The sequence below is a fragment of the Capra hircus genome, unplaced genomic scaffold (genome assembly GCF_001704415.2).
Source record: "Capra hircus breed San Clemente unplaced genomic scaffold, ASM170441v1, whole genome shotgun sequence".
NCBI lineage: Eukaryota > Metazoa > Chordata > Mammalia > Artiodactyla > Bovidae > Capra > Capra hircus.
This window is the reverse complement of record NW_017189541.1, coordinates 470831-491227: the sequence shown is the minus strand read 5'-3', so window position 1 is coordinate 491227 and position 20397 is coordinate 470831. Positions and strand designations below refer to the sequence as shown.

Genomic DNA, 20397 nt, shown 5'->3' with positions numbered 1-20397 from the left:
AGTGGGTTGCCATCCCCTTCTCCAAGGGGGAATCTTCCCGACCCAGGGATCAAACCCAGGCCTCCTGCGTTGAAAGCAGATTCATTTACTATCGGAGCCACCAGAAAGGTCCCGTGGCTTCTAAGGACAGCTCAGTCAAAAAGCTACCGGCTGACCCCACGTCACTTGAGGTCCGCTTCAGGTTCCTCCGACGTCCCTTCCCCCAAGTTGAGCCGAGCTCACCAGGTTATGCGTTCTCTGTCGATAGTCTTTCCAAGCGAGAGGAGAGCTTTCCTTTCCAGTTGCTTTGGGCAGCAAGGCTGAAACTGTCACTGAACCAAACCCGAGTCTTTCCGCTCTACACGCAGTAAAGTGAGTCTGCAGACCCCAGGTCGTGGTGAAGAAAGTGTTGTGTTTATTGGAGGCCCCAGGCAAGGAGGGTGGTCAGTGTATGCTCCAAAGACCCTGAACTGCCCGCTGGATTTTGGCAAAGCGTTTCACATTTTTAAAATTTAAACTCATTTATTAATGTCTGGGTCTTGTTTGCTGCGCACAGGGTGCTTCTGAGGTTGGTGAGCGGGGTCTGCTGTACCTGTGCTTTGCAGGCTTCCCATTGCTGCGGGTTCTCCTTGAAAGGTTGCTGCTGAGCCGTGAAAGATGCCGGGATTCTTCGCCTCCAGAGGGGACAAATTCAATCTGGGGCCAGTGACGAGGCTTGGTTGCTCAGAGCTTTTTTGTAATATAGTTTTATCAAAGTATGAAGAGATAGAGAAAGCATCTGAGATAGACGTCAGAAGGGGGCAGAGAGACTGCCCCCCTGCTAGTCTTTAGCTGGATGTTATACAGCTGCTAGCAGTCTGCTAATTAGAGAAAGGAGGTGTCTCAGAACTCAGAAAGTGGCACCAGGCCCCTCCCCCGCAACACACATTTTGAGATAACATTGGCACCACGTGAGCCATCCTGGGCCATTAAACAGTTGACCTGAATCTTGAAGAAGGGCAGGTTTCCAAGCAAATAGATAGTTTCGATTAACATGGATTAGGAGCACAGTGTGTGAATAAAACACACTGGTTTGCTGAGCCCTTATCGGTTCTGATGGAGAAGGCAATGGCAACCCACTCCAGTGTTCTTGCCTGGGGAATCCCAGGGACGGGGGAGCCTGGTGGGCTGCAGTCCACGGGGTCACTAAGACTCGGACACGACTGAGCGTCTTCACTTTCACTTCTCACATTCACGCATTGGGGAAGGAAATGGCAACCCACTCCAGTGTTCTTGCCTGGAGAACCCCAGGGACGGGGGAGCCCGGTGGGCTGCCGTCTCTGGGGCCGCACAGAGTCGGACACGACTGAAGCGACTTAGCAGCAGCAGCAGCAGCAGCAGCAGCAGCAGCAGTATCGGTTCTGAGTCTTAGGCAGAACCGACTTGAAGAAATCAGAGTGTAGGGTAGATACATAGTTCATTCACAGAGCTGAAGACAAACATTTCCCTAAGAAGATGCATTGGTCAGCTCAAGGTTCGAGAAGAGTTAAGTTCAGGGGGAACCAGGTGTCATCACGGCAAGACAGAATTTTAAAAGAAACCTTTTGGTTTTGCACAGAGAAGGCAGAAGAATATCTGGCATTGCAGTTTGTCTCCTGCCGCTTAAGGGAGAGAGAAAAAACGTCTGACTGGCAGCCCATTTCCTCCGTTTGGAGACCCCTGGCCGTCCTGCCTGTCACCCGCTCCTCTTGCGGACCACGGGCTCTAGGGTGCGTGGGCTTCAGGAGTTGCAGGCCCTGGGCTCAGCAGCTGTGGCCCACAAGGCGTTAGCTGCTCCAAGGGATCCTCCCGGGTCAGGGATCGAACCCGCTATCTCTTGCATTTTTATGGCAGGTGGCCTCTTTCCTGCTGAGCCACCAGGGAAGGCCCATTACCTTGAAAGGCCAGGTGGTGGAGGGACGTTCGGGGGTCTGCGGTTGCCTCGTGCATGGGGCCTCTGACTGAGGGTGAGGTGACGGGGTGGGGTCACAGGGGTTGATGTTACCCGCCCTCGGGCACCAGTAGGTCTGAGGGCCCGTGACCATCAAATAGGTAACTTCTTCCTCTCTGATGGGAATTTTAGCATCTGTGTGTGAGTCGCTCAGCCGTGTCCGACTCTCTGCGACCCCATGGACTATAGCCCGCCAGGCTCCTCGGTCCATGGGATTCTCCAGACCAGAATACTGGAGTGGGTTGACATTCTCTTCTCTCGGGGATCTTCCCGACCCAGGGATCGAACTGACGTTTCTTGCATCGGCAGACAGGTTGTTTCCCACTGAGCCATCACAATGCCCATTTCAGGAGTTACTTCCTCCTGAGTTCTTTCTTTGAATTCCAAACGATGTTGGGACTTCCCTAACTCAGGCTCCTTTCAGAGTTCTGCTCTCACCTCCACTCGGGAAGGGGGGCAGTGCTGGGCAGATTTGGAAAGAGACCCTGGTGGTCTCGGTCTTGGCCGCCCCGTGAGCAGGACCTGAACCTCTGAGAAGGTGGGGAGTCTACAAGCTTCTGAAACTACTGCAGCTATCTCTGACAGCTCATGTTCCTGGGTTCCCAGCGCAGTGTGGACCAACCCTGACGCTTGACCAGGATTCTTCTCCTTGGGAATGTGCAGCCCGTGGGTCCCTGTCCTATAAATTATCCACAATTCAGACACGATGCTGGATGTCCTGCAGCTGTGTTGGGCCCCAGGACTGGCTTTGCAGCTCTGCTCGGACACACAAGCCCTTCTGTGCCCCTCACATCCCCCAGACGCACGGCTGGGACTTGTACATGGTGGGGGGCCGTTGGCCACCTTCTGAGCTCTAGTGGCTGCGACCCTGTGGTCCCACGTGAGTGGGAGGCGTCTCCTGCTTGCTGTCTGGTGGCGCTTCCAGGTGGCGCTGGTGGTAAAGACGCTGCCTACCGATGCAGGAGGCTTAAGAGACGCGGGTTCGATCCCCAGGTGGGGAAGCTCCCCTGGAGGAGGGCATGGCAGCCCACTCCAGTATCCTTGCCTGGAGAATCCCATGCACAGAGGAGCCTGGTGGGCTACAGTCAAAGGAGCTGGAAACAGTTAGAGTGAGTAACACACTTTTATTCACGTTTGGAGGCCAGAAATCGCAGATGGCTGGGACATTTCTTGTTTATCGCTGTGACAGGAGACATTTTCATTTCACAATACAAATATATAAAATAGAATTATCGGTTCAGTTCAGTTGCTCAGTCGTGTCCAACTCTTTGCAACCCTGTGGACTACGGCACGCCAGGGTTCCCTGTCCATCACCAACTCCTGGAGCTTGCTCAAAAGAACATAATTATAAACATATATAAACATAAGTACATATTTATACATATGAATATGTGCGCTTTTTATATTCTATGTATTGTTTATAGTCAATTATTTATCATCTCTGTGTTACATATCTGTCTATCCACATTTTTATCATTTACTTACTAGTAAATCTATGCATCTATCATCTTTCATCTCTTCATTGGAAGGACTGATGCTGAAGCTGAAACTGCAATCCTTTGGCCACCTGATGCGAAGAGCTGACTCATTGGAAAAGACCCTGATGCTGAGAGGGATTGGGGGCAGGAGGAAAGGGGGACGACAGAGGATGAGATGGCTGGATGGCATCACTGACTCGATGGACGTGAGTCTGAGTGAATTCCGGGAGTTGGTGATGGACAGGGAGGCCTGGCGTGCAAGAGCCAGACACGACTGAGCGACTGAACTGAACGGAACTGATGCATGCATCTCTTTTCTGTTTCTTGACCATCTATCTGCCTTTTGATCACTTGTGTCGAATATCTGTGTCATCTGTGTATTTTTGTGTCTGTGTATCTGTGATCTGTCAATGTATCATGTATCCCTTGGTATCCATCATCTTTCTGGGTATCTGTTACTTGTCGTTTATACATTGTTACCGTTTAGTCGCTCAGCCGTGTCTGACTCTGTGGCCCCGTGGACCGCAGGACGGCAGACTTCCCTATCCTTGACCATCTTCTGCAGTTTGCTCAGACTCGTGTCCGTGGAGTGGGTGATGCCATCCAATGCTAATATATCATTTATGTATTTATTGCTAATTTATCTTTTGTGTTTATCTGTGTATTTTCTTCCTTGATGGGTTTCCTGGTGGCTCAGATGGTAAAGAATCTGCCTAGCGTGCAGGAGATCCAGGTTCAGTCTCTGGGTCGGGGAAGATCCCCCTGGGGAAGGGAATGGATACCCACTCCAGTATTCTGGCCTGGACTTCAGTACAGAATATTCAATAGTCAGTACTAGAATGGCCACCCACTCCAGTATTCTGGCCTGGAATTTCTGGACAGAGGAGCCTGGTGGGCTGCAGTCCATGGGGTCGCCCAGAGCTGGGCATGACTGAGACACTAACACGCACATTTAACCACTCTTTCTGTGAAAATTCTTTTTCCATATAGGTTTTTACAGAGTACTCTAAATAGTACTCTGCTATACAGTAGGTCTTTATTAGCTATTCATTACATGTGGCTGCTTTGGAATAGCAAATGGCAACCCACTGTAGTAATGTTGCCTGGGGAATCCATGGACAGAGGAGCCTGGCGGGCCACAGTCCGTGGGGTCGCAGAGAGTCGGGCACGACTGAGCAAGTCACACGCAGATGTAGTTTATCTTGTCATCTCTGTGTTTATTTCCTTCACTCCGTCCGTGTATCTGTCTTTACCTACCTGTCCGTCCCTCTGTCTCTGAGTTTCTCCATCTTTCCATCCACGGATGGACAGCTATCTCTATCTGTCTGTCTATCCATTCACCTGTCTATCTCCCTATCTCCACCATCCATCCACCCATCCATCTGTCCACTCATCCATCCATCCATCCACCCACCCACCCACCCATCCCATCCATCCATCTGGTACTTGAACGGTTAAACTGAGGGCACGTTGAGCAGCTTTGATTTTCTCTGCGGAAACTGAATGAAGCCATACGTTTGTCCTTAAAGGCAAGCTGTCATTGCTTCACTTGCCATGGGTTTACACATTTCCCTGCTGCGTAAGACAGTTTGGCAGGAACCACCGGGTTCCTATAGTGCACCCTGCTTGTGTGGCCCTGGAACCGCTGAGCGCTCGACATTTCAAGCTTCTCGCCCACAGGAGTTGGGGGGTGGGTGTCGACCCTCTGAGCTCAGTGCGCGGTCCCCTGTCTCCTAGGCTGGAGTGGCGTGCCCTCTTTCACACACACTCGGTCAGAGAGCAGGGAGCACCCCTCAGGGCCAGGACAGCAGACCCTGGAGCCGGGAGTCCAAAGTGAACGCTAAGGCAGGGCTCTGTACAGTGGGGTTGGGTGGGCATGGGCCTGCCTGGGGAGCATGGGGTCTCAGAGGAGGACCCCATTCCTGGGCTGTGGGTGGTGAAGCTCGGATGGGGTCTCCAGGGGGGCTCAGATGATGGAGGTCTTCAGAGGGGCTCAGATGATGGAGGTCTCCAGGGGGGCTCGGATGACAGGGGTCTCCAGGGGCACTCAGATGACGGGGGTCTCCAGGGGGCTCAGTGATGGGAGTCTCCAGGGTCCCAGGGGGGCTCAGATGATGGGGGTCTCCAGGGGAGCTTGGGTGACGGGGGTCTCAGGGGGCTCGGGTGACGGGGGTCTCCAGGGGGGGGGCGGGGGACTCAGGTGACGGGGGTCTCCAGCGGGGCTCAGGTGACGGGGGTCTCTAGGCGGGAGTCAGATGATGGGGGTCTCCAGGCAGGGCTCAGAGAAGATGGTCTCTGCATGGTGCTCAGATGACGGGGGTCTCCAGGAGGGACTCAGATGATGAAGGTCTCCAGGTCAGGCTCAGAGAAGACGGTCTCTGCATGGTGCTCAGATGATGGGGATCTCCAGGCGGGACTCAGATGATGGGGGTCTTCAGGTCAAGCTCAGAGAGGACGGTCTCTGCATGGTGCTCAGATGATGGGGGTCTCCAGGCGGGGCTCAGAGAGGATGGTCTCTTCATGGTGCTCAGATGATGAGGGTCTCCAGGGGGGCCAGATGACAGGGGTCTCCAGGTGGGGCTCAGAGAGGACGGTCTCTGCATGGTGCTCAGATGATGGGGGTCTCCAGGGGGGCTCAGATGATGAAGGTCTCCAGGTCAGGCTCAGAGACGACCGTCTCTGCATGGTGCTCAGATGATGGGGGTCTCCAGGGGGGCTCGGGTGATGGGGGTCTTCAGGTCAGGCTCAGAGAGGACGGTCTCTGCATGGTGCTCAGATAATGGGCTCTCCAGGTTGTTCCCAGATCAGGGTCTCCAGGCAGCAGAGTGTCATGTGTGAGGAGCAGCTCCGGGAAGCAGATACTGGGTCACCTCCCTTTCTGCTCGCGTCTAGGATCTCACGCCTGGGTCCCCGGTGGCCAGCCCCAGGGGTGTGGTCCGACCATCCGGGGCTGCCGCAGTGTGCTCGGCCTCGGGAAGGAACCGGCCTGGGATCCCGGGGAGGGTGTGGGTGTGATGCCCGAGCCAGCAGTGAGGCTGTGTGCCCGGCGTCTCGCAGGACGGACACCCCTGAGAAGCGCTGGTGGTGTCCCTGCCTGGTGCTGACCTGATCACCCTAGTGGGGGGTTGGCGTGTATCGGGGCTGGGAAGGCGGGAGAATGGGGGGAGCACAGCCACAGTCGGGAGTGATGGCAAGTAGGTAGGCATCTGCTGACGGCTCAAGGGAAGAGCTACCCGGTAGCCCCCAGCCTTGCCTTCCCTCCTTCCCCTCCAGCCTTCCCAGGCCCACACCTCCAGCTGAGATGGCGTAGAGCTTGCTATGGACCAAGTCTCTGTATCCCCCCAGAATTCATATGTGGAAACCCTGGCCCTCGAAGGGGATGTGTTGGGATGTGGAGGGGCGTCTTTGGGAGGTGATGAGGGTTAGATGAAGCCATGAGGGTGGGGTCCCCAGGATGGGATGAGTGGCCTTGTGAGAGGGGGAAAGAGAAATCATCTCTCCATCACACGTCTCTCCATCACACGAGGATACAGCAAGTGGGCAGGGGTACGGACCAGGCCAGAGCTTTGCCTCTTGGCAACGAATCTGCTCTCACTGTGGTCTCAGACCCACAGCCTGCAGGACTCTGAGAATCACACCTGTGGTTTAAATCACCTAGTTTTGGTAACTTTGTTTCAGCAACCAGTATTTGCCTCCTTGCAAGAAACCACTCCCCCCCAAAAAAAATCAGAAGCAGCATTGTAACAAATTCAATAAACACTATAAAAATAGCCCCATGTTAAGAACTTGAAATTAGTAGACTTTGAGTTAACCGGATTACCTGCCATAATCGGGGTGGGCCTCGTCATATCACTTGACAACGTCAGTTTGAAGAAAGACTGCGGTTCCCTAAAGAAGTGGTAATTCTGCCTTCAAATGATCTTGCGACTTGAGCTGTAACTTCAGCTGTTCCCCAGTCTCCCGCCTGCTGGTCTTGCTGTTCAGTTGCTCGGTCGTGTCCAACTCTTTGGGACCCTGTGGATCGCAGCACGCCAGGCCTCCCTGTCCTTCAGCACCTCCTGGATCTTGTTCAAACTCAAGTGCGTCGGTCGAGTCGGTGATGCCGTCCAGCCACCTCATCCTCTGTTGTCCCCTTCTCCTCCCACCTTCCCTCTTTTCCAGCATCGGAGTGTTTCCCAATGAGTTGGCTCTTTGCATCAAGCGGCCAGAGTACTGCGACTTCAGCTTCAGCTTCAGCCTTTCCAATGAATGCGCAGTGTTGACTTCCCTTAGGATTACTGGCAAATAACCCACCCATTAGATCATATAGTTCAGTACAATTTTCTGAGGACCCTGCCATCTGGTCCTTCATCTTATGGCTGTGTTCCCCCCAAAGCAAGTTTCCTCATCACTTGGAATATCCTGAGGACTTAGGCTTATTTAGGGTTTAAAAAATATGCCTGAGAATATTCATTGCAAAAGAATTCTGCAGAGTGTTCTTGCCTGTGAAAAGTATTCCTTTGGTATTACATGGCATACAGCTAGGAAGGTTGCAGAATTTGCCTGTAGACACTCCCACCAACACTGTTTTTCTCTCGTCCTCTGTTCTTTTGGAAGACGGGAGTGGAGATGAAAGAGCCTTGTCCTCGGGGTGTCCAGGGAGACATGGGTCTGTTCGCAAAATTCACTGGAAAATGTGACATGTGTAACACTTTGACACTATCATTCCTCAGACCACTGTTCACAGCACTGAGTAACTTAATTAAAAAAAAAAAAGTCAATTTAAAGTTGTTATTTTTTAAACTGGGGCACACTTGCTTCAGTACGGTGTGTTAGTGTCCGCTATACAATGAACCAAAATTCACCTCAAAACAACGATGAGGTACCACTGGTCAGAATGGCCATCATCAAAAAAATCTACACCCAATAAATGCTGGAGAGGGTGTGGAGAAAAGGGAACCCTCCTCCACCGTTGGTGGCAAGGTCAGTTGATGTAGGCTCAATAGCAGGCAGGTTCCTTGGAAAACGAAAACCAGTAGTACCGTGTCATCCCGCAGTCTCACTCCTAGGCACGTAGCCAGATGAAAGTGCCATTTAAACAGATACACACAGCCCAGTGTGCACAGCAGCACTGCGTTACAATAGCCAGGACGTAGAAGCAACCTACACGGCCGTCAAGAGACGAATGGATAAAAATGTGGTACATACGTACAGTGGAATATTACTCACTCAGGAGAAAGGACGAAATCAGGGCGTGGGTAGAGATATTTGAGGACTAAGGAACTTTTTCACATAAGGTCTGGACAACTCTGCGGGCTGTTCCCTTTTCTGCCAGCCTCCTTTGAGGGTTGATGGATTGATGATGTGATCTGACCGTGTGCTAAGCCTTCCCATCTCTGCCCCCGCTTTGCTCTCCTGCCTGGAGGTCATTCTGTCCCCGGAATGAAGGCCTGTTGTTTTCCTCTTCCCTAGTCACCAGATGGGTCACAGGCGGGCACAGTGTCCGAGCTGGACACTTTATCTTTCAAAGTCCGCTTCCCACGGTGGATCTGCGAGAAGAGTCTCACTGGTGAGACGTGTAAGCTTCTTAATTGTCATGGTTTGCCGACACAGCCTTTCTTAGTGAGGCTGCGTTTCAGGAAAACAGAATCCTGCAGCCAGTTGAGTTAGAAGGGCAGACACGCATCACTTTAAAATTATTGCCCCTCAATTTTGAGGACTCTTGAGACAGGACTGGCAGCCCTCTCCAGTATTCCTGCCTGGAGAGTCCCCACGGACAGAGGAGCCTGGTGGGCAACAGTCTATGGGGTTGCAAAGAGTCAGACGTGTCTGAGTGGCTAAGCATACCATAAGCACGTGCACGGTAAAGTAGAGAGCGTTGGTAAGAGCAGCAGGAAACGGTGGGCAACATAGGTTAGTATTCATTTGTGAGAAGAACGCCAGAGCTTCCAAGTACCCACTCGGCCCCCATTATTCATGATTAAACACGGCGTTTCCCCCATTTTAAACTGAGACTGTAGTCACCATACAAGGCACCCTTTCTCTGGCGCAATTCAGAAGTTCTTAGGTTATTTGCAGAGTTGGACAAGCACCACCACTGTGTCATCTTTGAGCTTCTTTTTATCAGCTCCTTCCCACGTGGCTCAGTGGTAAGGAATCCTCCTGGCGAAGCGGGAGACGTGGGTTCGATCCCTGGGTCGGGAAGATTCCCCTGGAGGAGGAAATGGCAACCCTCTCCAGTGTCATTGCCTGGGAAGTCTCATGGATGGAGCAACCTGGTGGGGCTACAATCCACAGGGTCACGAAAGAGTTAGAAATGACTTAGCTAAACACAGCAACCAGAAAAAGGGTCCTGTACCAATTACCTGTTGTTCCTCGCTCTCTCCAGCCCCTGGAACCCACCAGTGTGCAGTCTGCCTCCATATGTTTGCCTGTTTCTGCATTCTGTATAAATTGGATCATGAAATATATGGCCTTGCGCATGTGGTTTCTGTCTCTGAACGTCGTGTGTTCGGGGTCTCCATCTACACTGTAGCCTGTGTCAGAGCTTCACTCCTTTCCATGGCTGCGTCCTGTTCCACCGTGTGGATGGGCCTCATGCTGTTTAACCATCCATCCACCCATCCATCCACCCATAATACACCATCTATCATCCATCCCTCATCCATCCATTACTCATCCATCATCCACCCACCGATCATCCACCCACTCATCCATCATCCATCCATCATCCATCATCCATCTACCCATCTATCCATCATCCACCATCCACCCATCATCCACCCACCCATCCACCTATCATCCATCCACTCATCCATCCATCCATCATCCAACCACCCATCCATCCATCATCTATCCATCTATCCATCCATTATCCATCCATCTATCCATCATCCATCTACCCATCTATCCATCATCCACCATCCACCCATCCACCCATCATCCACCCACCCATCCACCCATCATCCATCCATCCATCCACCCATCCATCCATCCATCAATCCATCATCCATCTACCCATCTATCCATCATCCAACATCCACCCACCCATCATCCATCCACCCATCCATCCATCACCCACCCATCCATCCATCCATCATCCATCATTGATCCATCCATTTGTCCATCATCCATCTATCATCCATCCACCCACCCACCCATCCATCTATGCATCAGTCAATCCACCCATTCACCCATCTATCATCCACCCACCCACCCAGCCATCCATCCAACATCCACCCACCCACCCGCCCACCCATCATCCATCCATCCATCATACACCATCCATCCATCCATCATCCAACCCACCCATCCATCCATCCATCCATCGACTTATCCATCATCCATCCATCTATCATCCATCCATCATCCATCATTGATCCATCCATTTGTCCATCATCCATCTATCATCCATCCACCCACCCACCCATCCATCTATCCATCAATCAACCCACCCATCATCCACCCATCCATCGACTTATCCATCATCCATCCATCCATCATCCATCCATCAGTCCATCAACACTCGGGCTGTTCTCACCTTCCTGGCTCTTGTGAATCAAGCTCCTCTGAATCCAGCTTCATCATGCGTGTTTGGGCGGGTGCCTGGTTTCATTTCTCCGGGAGACATTGACAGCTCGGTGTGGCCCAGCTGGGCTCTTGTGTCTCCATGTTTAACCTCTTGAAGAGCCGTCAGACTCTTTGCCGAAGTGGCCCCTCCGGCTTACCTCCGCGTCAGCCTTGCGTTGGTTCTGATTTCGGTGCCTTCTCACGAACTTTATTCTCTCTTCCCTCCTCCCTCCCTTCTTCGTCTCTCCTTTCCTGTCTTTCCTCCTCTCTCCCTTTCTTACTTTGCCTCTTTCTCCATTTTCTCTCTCTCTTTCTCTCTCTCTCCCCTCCCGTCTTGCCCTCTCCTTCCTCCCTTTAATATAGCAGCCATCCGCACAGTTGTGAACCAGCGACTCACTGTGGCTTGGATTTATCTTTCCCTGATGCTCTCCCGGCAGACTTCCGTTGTCGTTTCCCAGGAGAGCGCGGGAGCAAAGATTTAAGGGGTGAAGCAGTGAATAGACGACCCACGTGCTCGCATGGAGAATTCACAGTGGCTTACACGTGTCTGCAGAAGATAGGAAACGCAGAACATAAATCAAAGTCCAGGAACCACAGAGATAACAGAGGGGAGATGATGTTGCCACTGCCCTGGGCTTTCAAAACCCCTGTACCTGGCGCCCACTTCTGTCTCGTGACGACCGTGCTTCGCCCGGGCATCCAGCCGCCAGTATTTGATAAAAAAGGGACCAGGCATGGGGGTCAGCCCCCAATTCTAAAAGTAGCCACAAAGCTTGGGTCATTTCAACATAGCTGGACAAGGGCCAAGATGGCAGAGTTCTTTGTTTTGAGGTTGGTTTTCTTTTTAATTTCATGTATTTGTGTGTTTATTTTTGGCAGCACTGGCTCTTTGTCGCTACACGTGGACTTTTTCTCTAGTTGTGAGTGGGGGCTTCTCACTGCGAGGGGTTGTCTTGTTGCAGAGCCCGGGCTCCAGGGCACGCAACCTTCAGGAGTTTGGGCTCCCAGGCTCTACCTCTCAGGCTCAGGAGTTGTGGCTCACTGGGCTTAGTTACTCCCTGGCCTGTGGGATCCTCTGGACCAGGGACTGAACCGTGTCTCCTGCGTTGCAAGGCGGATTCTTTACCACTGAGCCACCAGGGAAGCCGCCTTTTGCTTCATACTTCCAGTTCAGTCACTCACTCGTGTCTGACTCTTGTGACCCCATGGACCGCAGCACGCCAGGCCTCCCTGTCCATCACCATCTCCCGGAGCCTGCTCAAACTCATGTCCATCCAATCGGTGATGGCATCCAAACATCTCATCTTCTGTCGCTCCCTTCTCCTCCCACCTTCAATCTTTCCCAGCATCAGGGTCTTTTCCAGTGAGGCAGCTCTTCGCATCAGGTGGCCCTAGGATTGGAGTTTCAGCTTCAGCATCAGTCCTTCCAGTGAACATTCAGGATTAATTTCCTTTTGGATGGATGGGTTGGATCTCCTTGCTTTATACTTAAAGAAGGCTATATTCTTTCTTTCTTTCTTTTTTTTTTTAATGATGGCATGAGTTTAGACTTTTTACAAAAATTTGCTGGGACTTCCCTGGTGGGCAGACCAGCAGTTAGGACTGGTGCTCTCACTGCGGGGACCCCAGGTTCGATCCCTGGTTGGGGAGCTGCAGGCTGGGCGTAGAGGTTAAAATGCACACGTAAATAAAAGCTGCTAGTTTGAGACAGTTTTAGATGCAGGTACAGTTATAAAGAATTCAATGGGGCAACAGCGCTCCTGCTTTCCTGCCACAGGAGCCCTCTTGTATCATGACGGATACAGGTACCACGTCCTACAGCGAGAGGCTGACTTTGACGCAAGGCGGTGCTCTCGGCCCCATCTCCTGCCCTAACTTGTGTTCAGTCCTGTGTCCGTCTGTGTGATCCTTGCGATTTTTGTGTGCATGTGGGTTTGAAAATTCCCCATCATGGTTCTCAGTGGTAAAGAATTTCCCTGCAGTGCAGGAGCCCTGGGTTTGATCCCAGGGTCGGAAAAGACCCCCTGGAAAAGGGCATGGCACCCCACTCCAGGATTCTTGCCTGGAGAATCCCATGGACAGAGGAGCCTGGTGGGTCACAGAGAGTCAGACAGGGCGGAGCCAGCTCCAACATCCTTGTCCACATCTGTGTCTTTTTCCGTCTCGGTGAATTTCTTGTTCATTTCCTTCTTTTTCTCTTTTCCGGAGAGTTGTTAAATGTTTTCAAATTATTTTGCAAGGACTCTTTATAGACAAAGAACCGGACCTTCTTCCCACATGGCACCGTTTCTGTTTTTCCTTTCGCTGTCTTCTGAGGCACTTTTGGTTCCATGGGATGAAGCAATCTTTTCGTGGTCCGAGTGATAGATTATTTCCTGCACCGTGTCTGTGTCTTGCTTAGAAAAAGCCGTCCTTTCTGTCTGCTCAGCGCACAGTGAAGATGAACAAGCCGAAATGTTGGGAGTTTAGAGCAGAGAAAGCTTTACTGCAGGGTCATGCAAGGAGTCAGGTGTCTTGTGCCCTCAAGTCCTGGACCTCCTGAATGTTTCAGCAAAGCCTTGTTAAGGGCCAGGTGAGGGAGGGGGTGAGGTTAGTGGTTGCAGACTTCTTGGTTCAGGAATCCGTGTCCATTGCGATGCTCATCTTAACGTCCAACAACACAAGTGTTTTTCTCTCCTCTGCAACCTCTTATCTCCCTGTGAATGGATGAGTGTTGTCCCCTTAAAGGTCAGGGCCTTGAGAAGGGACTATCCCATCTATTTATAATGTTAGTCTAAACCTCCAAGCAGACAAAGGTTATTCTCTCTTCGGCAGCTTTTTAAATCTCTCTGAATGGAAAAGGGTTATACGCCTAAAGATCTGAGACTCAGAATGTGTTTATGGTGTTCCTATGACCCTCCAAGAAGACAAATGTTATTTTCTATTCTGCAACTTTTTATCTCTCTGTGAATGTGATACCATTAAAGGTCAGAACCTAACAATGAACTATCCTGTCTGTAATGTTACTATAAATCTCCAACCAAACAAAGGTTATTCTCTCTTCTGCAACTTTTTAAAGCTCTCTGTGAGTGGAAAAGGGTTATACTCAGGTAAAGATCTGCCTAAGAATGAACTATCCTGTCTACAATGTTACTATAAATCTCCAACCAAACAAAGGTTATTCTCTCTTCTGCAACTTTTTAAAGCTCTCTGTGAGTGGAAAAGGGTTATGCCTTTAAAGATCAGAACCTGAGAGTGAACTGCTCCGTCTATTTCAGGCTCTGGGCAACATTTGTAACGCAAAGCAAAAGAGCACAAAGGTTAAAGTAAAAGCTCAGGCTCTGGGCAACATTTGTAACGCAAGGCAAAAGGGCACAAAGGTTAAAGTAAGAGCAGCAGGTCCCATATGGATGGTTCTGAGCAGGCTCCAGGAGGAGATGGTGAAGGATAGGGAAGCAGGGCGTGCTGCAGTCCACGGGGTCGCAGTCATTAGGGGCGTCTCTCACGTGTCGCGAGCTCAGCGAGCCTGTCATGTTGCTATTTTCCCAAGCTGCTGCCCATCCCCGAGCTGTGAGGTCAGCCCTCCGAGTTAGACACTTAGAAGCATGACCGCGGAGTGTCTAAACATAGCTCGCAAGGGACCGCTTGGCTCGCCCTGCAAACGCTGTGTCTTTGCCAACCGTGCGTTTGCCAAGATCTGAGCTGCCTTTTTTTTTAAATTACTCTTTATTGATTGATTTACTTTTGGCTCTGCTGGGTCTTGGTTGCCACACCTGGGCTTTCTCTCATTGCAGAGAGCGGGGGCTGGTGTCTAGTTGGAGTGTGTGGGCTTATCGTTGCGGTGACTTCCTGGTTTGCGGAACACGGGCTTCAGGAGTTGCGGGTTCGGGGCCCTGGAGCACAGTTGTTGCCCCCGTGGCGTGTGCGATCGTCCCCAGACCAGGGCCGAAACCCGTGTCTCCTGCCTTGGCCTGGCGGGTCCTTTACCTCCGAGCCACCTGGGAATCCACGGTTGCCTTTCTGTGTGAGCGCCTGGCCGTCCAGACCCAAACCCTGGGGCAAGTAGTTGCATCTGGTAGTGTCGGACCAGGAAGCTGCAAAACTGAATGGTTTTAGAATTAGAGGAGCAGGTGAGAGCTTTGACAGGGCGGCTGGTACGCTTCCGTCCGGGATGGGCAGCTGGCACGGTTGGGGTCAGGTTAGCATCCTGAATTTACTGGAGACGTAAGACTCAGGTGTGATCCCTGCGTCGGGAAGCTCTCCTGGAGGAGGGCATGGCAACCCACTCCAGTATTCTGGCCTGGAGAATCCGATGGACAGAGGAGCCTGGCGGGGTACCGTCCACGGGGTCACAAGAGTCGGACACAAACCTAGAGAAACCCATGGACAGAGGAGCCTGGCTGGCTGCAGTCCACGGGGTCACATAGAATCAGACACGACTGAGTGACTAAATCCAATACCACATACTCCTGTATTATGAATAGACCCTTACGTCAACTCTCAATGGGTCAAAGACCTTAAAAAGGGAGTTTAAAAATACAGAGCTCTTGCAAGAATGCATAGGGTTTAATCTTTGTAAATTCACAATGGTCTGTGGGGTCACAGAGAGTCAGACACGACTTGGAGAGCGGACTACGGCGGCAGGTGGCTGACACATGGTTTCTGCACGGAGACGCAGTGCAGTTGCGGAGCTCTGAGTTGGCACCTGACCTGGCCTCTTCACAGCCGATTCCTAGAAGTGACTTTGCGAGACGAAACGATAGAATCACATGTAACTGGGGTAGATATTACACAGTTTTCCCCGACGGGGACTGAGCCGTTTTGCACTCCTATCCACTTTGTGGGTCAGAGCGTTGTCCCCGTGGCCACACCAGAGAATGTGATGTTGAAGTCTTTGAACTCTCACCAACCTGCTGGGTCAGATGGTATTCTTGCAGTTTTCGTCAGCTATTAACATGTCCGTCACTGGGTGTAAAGTTGGACCCGTGATTTGAAGAGCCATTTCAGTATTTTTTTGTTTGTTATTTTTTAAGCATTTAAATTTTAAAAAATGTATCTTTATTGTTTTAAAGCCTTTACTGTATTTGTTTTGGGCTTCCCTGATAGCTCAGTTGGTAAAGAATCCTCCTGCAGTGCAGGAGACCCCGGTTCGATTCCTGGGTTGGGAAGATCCCCTGGAAAAGGGACAGGCTACCCACTCCAGTATTCTTGGGCTTCCCTGGTGGCTCAGATGGTAAAGAATCTGCCTGCAATGCAGGAGACCTGGGTTCAATCCCTGGGGTTGGGAAGATCCCCTGGAGGAGGAAATGGCAACCGACTCCGGTACTCTTGCCTGGAGAATCCCGTGGATGGAGGAGCCTGGTGGGCTACCGTCCATGGGGTCGCAAAGAGTCAGACATGACGTAGTGATGAACACACACAGAAATCGAGTATAACTTTTAAAAATGGTGACTGTGTTGTACCACTGAAACTTATAAAAATATTATAAATCAAGTGTACTTCGATGAAGAAAAGGCATTTTGTAATATAAAATACAGGAGACAGGGAACATACCAAATTCGTGCTTGCTACATTTATCCTAAAGGAAATCAGTGAAACCAGCCCATCCTAAAGGAAATCAGTCCTGGGTGTTCATTGGAGGGCCTGATGCTGAAGCTGAAGCTGAAGCTCCAATACTTTGGCCATCTGATGAGAAGAGCTGACTCACTGGAAAAGACCTTGATGCTGGGAAAGCTTGAAGGCGGGAGGAGAAGGGGACGACAGAGGATGAGATGTTTGGATGGCATCAGTGACTCAATGGACATGGGTTTGGGTGAATTCCAGGAGTTGGTGATGGACAGGGAGGCCTGGTGTGCTGCAGTCCATGGGGTCGCAAACAGCCGGACACGACTGACCGACTGAACTGACTGACCAGCGTTGATCCTATAGTAAATCTCCTCGGACCAGCCACTTTCTACACATAGCAGCTCACTCACCTAGAAGCTTCCTGCTCAAATGCAAAGTGACCCGTCTGTCCAGGACTCAGCGCTATGCCTTCCTGGCAGGGGCTTCCTGTGGGCCTCCATCCACCTGCACCCACCCCTGTCCCATGGACTGCAGCCCTCCAGGCTCCTCTGTCCGTGGGATTCTCCAGGCAAGAATCCTGGAGAGGGTTGCCATGCCCTCCTCCAGGGGATCTTCCCGACCCAGGGATCGGACCCAGAGATTGGACCCAGGGATTGGACCCAGGGATCGAACCCGGGTCTCCTGCATTGCAGGCAGATTCTTTACCCCCTGAGCCACCAGGGAAGACCCATATATATAATACACACACACACACACACACACACACACACACACACACATCTTGTTACACATCCTTTTCCGTGATGGTTTATCGTAGGGTATTGAATCCTGTCCTCTGCTCTGTATAGCAGGACCTTGCTGTTGCCCCATCCGATATATAACAGCTTGCATCCTCTGACCCCAAGCGACCAACCCTTCCCTCCCCGGCCCCGTCTGCCCTTCTAGACCACCCCACGTGTGTTCTCTCTGCCCGTGAGTCGGACACAGCAAGCTTTAGGTTGAAACATCAACCGCTGGTCTCACGTGTTTGGATCCATGTGGGTTCGTGCAGAGGTCAATGGTTAAAGCAGTCACAAGGCTCATGGTTTTTGTGAGACACTCTGTGGTTTTCACGCCGTCTCCAGACGCTGGAGAAGACGATACACAATACATTCACGGTACTCAGTTCACTGAGCGCCTCGGAGGAAGGAAGTGTGTACAGGTGTTAAGACCTCCATGTCACAACACAGCCAGCCTGACCCGAGAGGATTCATCCAGGACTCCCAACCCAGGGTCCTGGGCTGTATCCCTCGTCTCACCCTTTCTGCACATCATGTTGGCAGCGTTCATTCTTGCAGAGGTGTCTGTGGGGGTTGAGCGAGGCTTTGTGAGGTGTCTACGCCAGGCTGTCGTAATGCAAGTGTGTCTTGCCCGACTCTTTGCGACCCCGTGGACTGTAGCCCACCAGGCTCCGCTGTCCCTGGGATTCTCCAGGCAAGAATCCTGCAGGGGGTTGGCATTTCCTCCTCCAGGGGGTCTGGAGAGAGGGATAGAACTCCTGTAGACGGCTTCTTTGGAGAAGGCAATGGCAAGCCACTCCAGTACTCTTGCCTAGAAAATCTCATGGACGGAGGAACTTGGTAGGCTGCAGTCCATAGGGTCGCTAATAGTCGGACACGACTGAGTGACTTCACTTTCACTTTTCACTTTCACGCATTGGAGAAGGAAATGGCAACCCACTCCAGCGTTCTTGCCTGGAGAATCCCAGGGACGGCGGAGCCTGGTGGGCTGCCGTCTGTGGGGTCGCGCAGAGTCGGACACGACTGCAGCGACTTAGCAGCAGCAGCAGCTACAGACGGCTTCTTTACCCCGAGGGCCCCCTGGCAAGCCCAGGCAGTCATCAGTCAGGGCGAAGGTCCTGTGTTACCCTCTCCCATCCTGAGCCTGTAAATAACTCACAGGAACAAAACCACAGGTATGAAACCACCGCTCCTGTTGGCATCGCGGCCTCTCTTGTGACTTCATTAGCTCCGACACGTGCTCTGCTTCTAACCCTTTCTTTTTTTTCTTTCTTATTCTGCAGTCTTCTCTCCGCAACCCAACCGTGTTGCCATAGTGACCGGAGGGACCGACGGCATCGGATACTCGACCGCAAAGCACCTGGCTAAGCTGGGCATACACGTCATCATAGGTGACGGTCCCTTTGTTCAAGACCTTACGTGTTAGAGTGACTGGGAAATACGCCGGCGTTGGCCTCTGTGTTATGCAGATATCGGTGTGGGTACAGATCCAGGGGGGCTTCCCAGGCAGCCCAGTGGTAAAGAATGCCTACCAGGGTAGGAGACACAAGAGACCTGGGTTTGGTCCCTGCGTCGGGAAGACCCCCTGGAGGAGGGCATGGCAGCCCACTCCAGTATTCCTGCCTGGAGAGTCCCACGGACAGAGGAGCCTGGTGGGTTTCAGTCCCTGGGGTCTCGAAGAGCCCGACACGACTTAGTGACCGAACAACGTATCCCACTGTGGGCTTCCCAAGTGGCTCAGTGGTGAAGAATCGTCCTGCCAATGCAAGACACCTGGGTTCGATCCCTGGGTCGAGAAGACCCCTGGGAGGAGGAAATTGCAACCCACTCCAGTATTGTCGGCTGGGAAATCCCATGGACAGAGGAGCCTGGCCGGCTACAGTCCAGGGGGTCGCCAAGAGTCAGACCCGACTTAGCAACTAAAGAAGAACGCCAGCAGGTGCAGAAGGCATTAACGGTCAACCCCGAAAAGCTGAACCAGACAGGAAATGGTGATGCTCCTGATTTTGTTTTGGATAGGAGCCTAGCTTCTCCTTTAATGTGGATCATATATATAGTTTCTAACCTGTGTGAGTCACTGCAATAAATGACAATGAGTGTGGGTTAGCCTCCCAGACCTGTCATAACAAAGTACAGCACAGACTAGATAGCTGAAACAGCGCACGTTTACCCTCCCGCAGGCCCGGAGGCTGGAGTCTGAGAGCCAGGGGTGGGCAGGGCTGGTTCCTCCCGAGGCGCCTCTGCTGGGCGTGCGGACGGCCACCTCCTCCCCGAGACCTCATGCGGCTGCCCCTGTGTGTGTCTCTGTGCCCTGACCCCTTCTTATGAGGACCCCAGTCCTATGGGATCAGGACTCACCCTACTGACCTTGTTTCAGCTTCATCCCCTCTTCAAAACCTACTGACCTTGTTTCAGCTTCATCCCCTCTTCAAAAGGCCCTCATTTCCTAATACAGCCTGATTCTCAGGTCCCGGGGGTCAGGACTTCAACACGTGCCTTTGGGATGTCACGGAATCAGCTGCTAGCCGATTTCAAGCATCTTCGGTGGCTGCATGCTGGCGACGATCTCAATTTCCCCTTCTTCTTTTTGAAGCTTTCTGATGGCTTATATTGGTCCCTCAATCCTCTTTGGAAATGAAGGGACTTTCTTCTGCTAGGAAAGTGGAGACTCTTCAAGTCAACTCCATTTACATTTGTGACTATTTCAGCTGTTTAAATCAGCTGGAAAAAAGATGCAGGGAGATGAGCTTTGAAAAAAAAACAAAACAAAATATAATATTGATCACATTTTCCCGGGCATCCTGTGCATTTTATTAACCCTCTTTATGGTGTCCGTTTTGATGAAAATTGTACTACAGGTCTGGTTTTACCACTTTCAACTGATGTTTCTCACTCATGTCTGACTCTTTGCAACCCCATGGACCGCAGCAAAGGCAAGTCCTTCCCGGTCCATCACCATCTCCCGGAGCTTGCTCAAACTCATGTCCATCGAGTCGGTGATGCCATCCAACCGTCTCATCCTCTGTCGTCCCCTTCTCCTCCTGCCTTCAACCTTTCACAGCATCGGGGTCTTTTCAGATGAGTCAGCTCTTCACATCAG

General features: G+C 51.8%; 1 protein-coding gene across 3 annotated transcripts in view; it reads left to right on the top strand.

Moving 5' to 3' along the window:
* The window catches only part of DHRSX (dehydrogenase/reductase X-linked), a 182244-nt gene that overhangs the window by 20003 nt on the left and 141844 nt on the right, over nucleotides 1-20397 (top strand). For all 3 annotated transcript variants that reach the window (XR_001917644.1, XR_001917643.1, XM_018044442.1), the window contains exon 2: nucleotides 18581-18688. Coding sequence is in view for 1 of the 3 variants with exons in the window: in XM_018044442.1 (XP_017899931.1) it covers nucleotides 18581-18688 (108 nt within the window). In the remaining 2 variants the exon portion in view is untranslated. The remainder of the gene's footprint in view (nucleotides 1-18580; nucleotides 18689-20397) is intronic.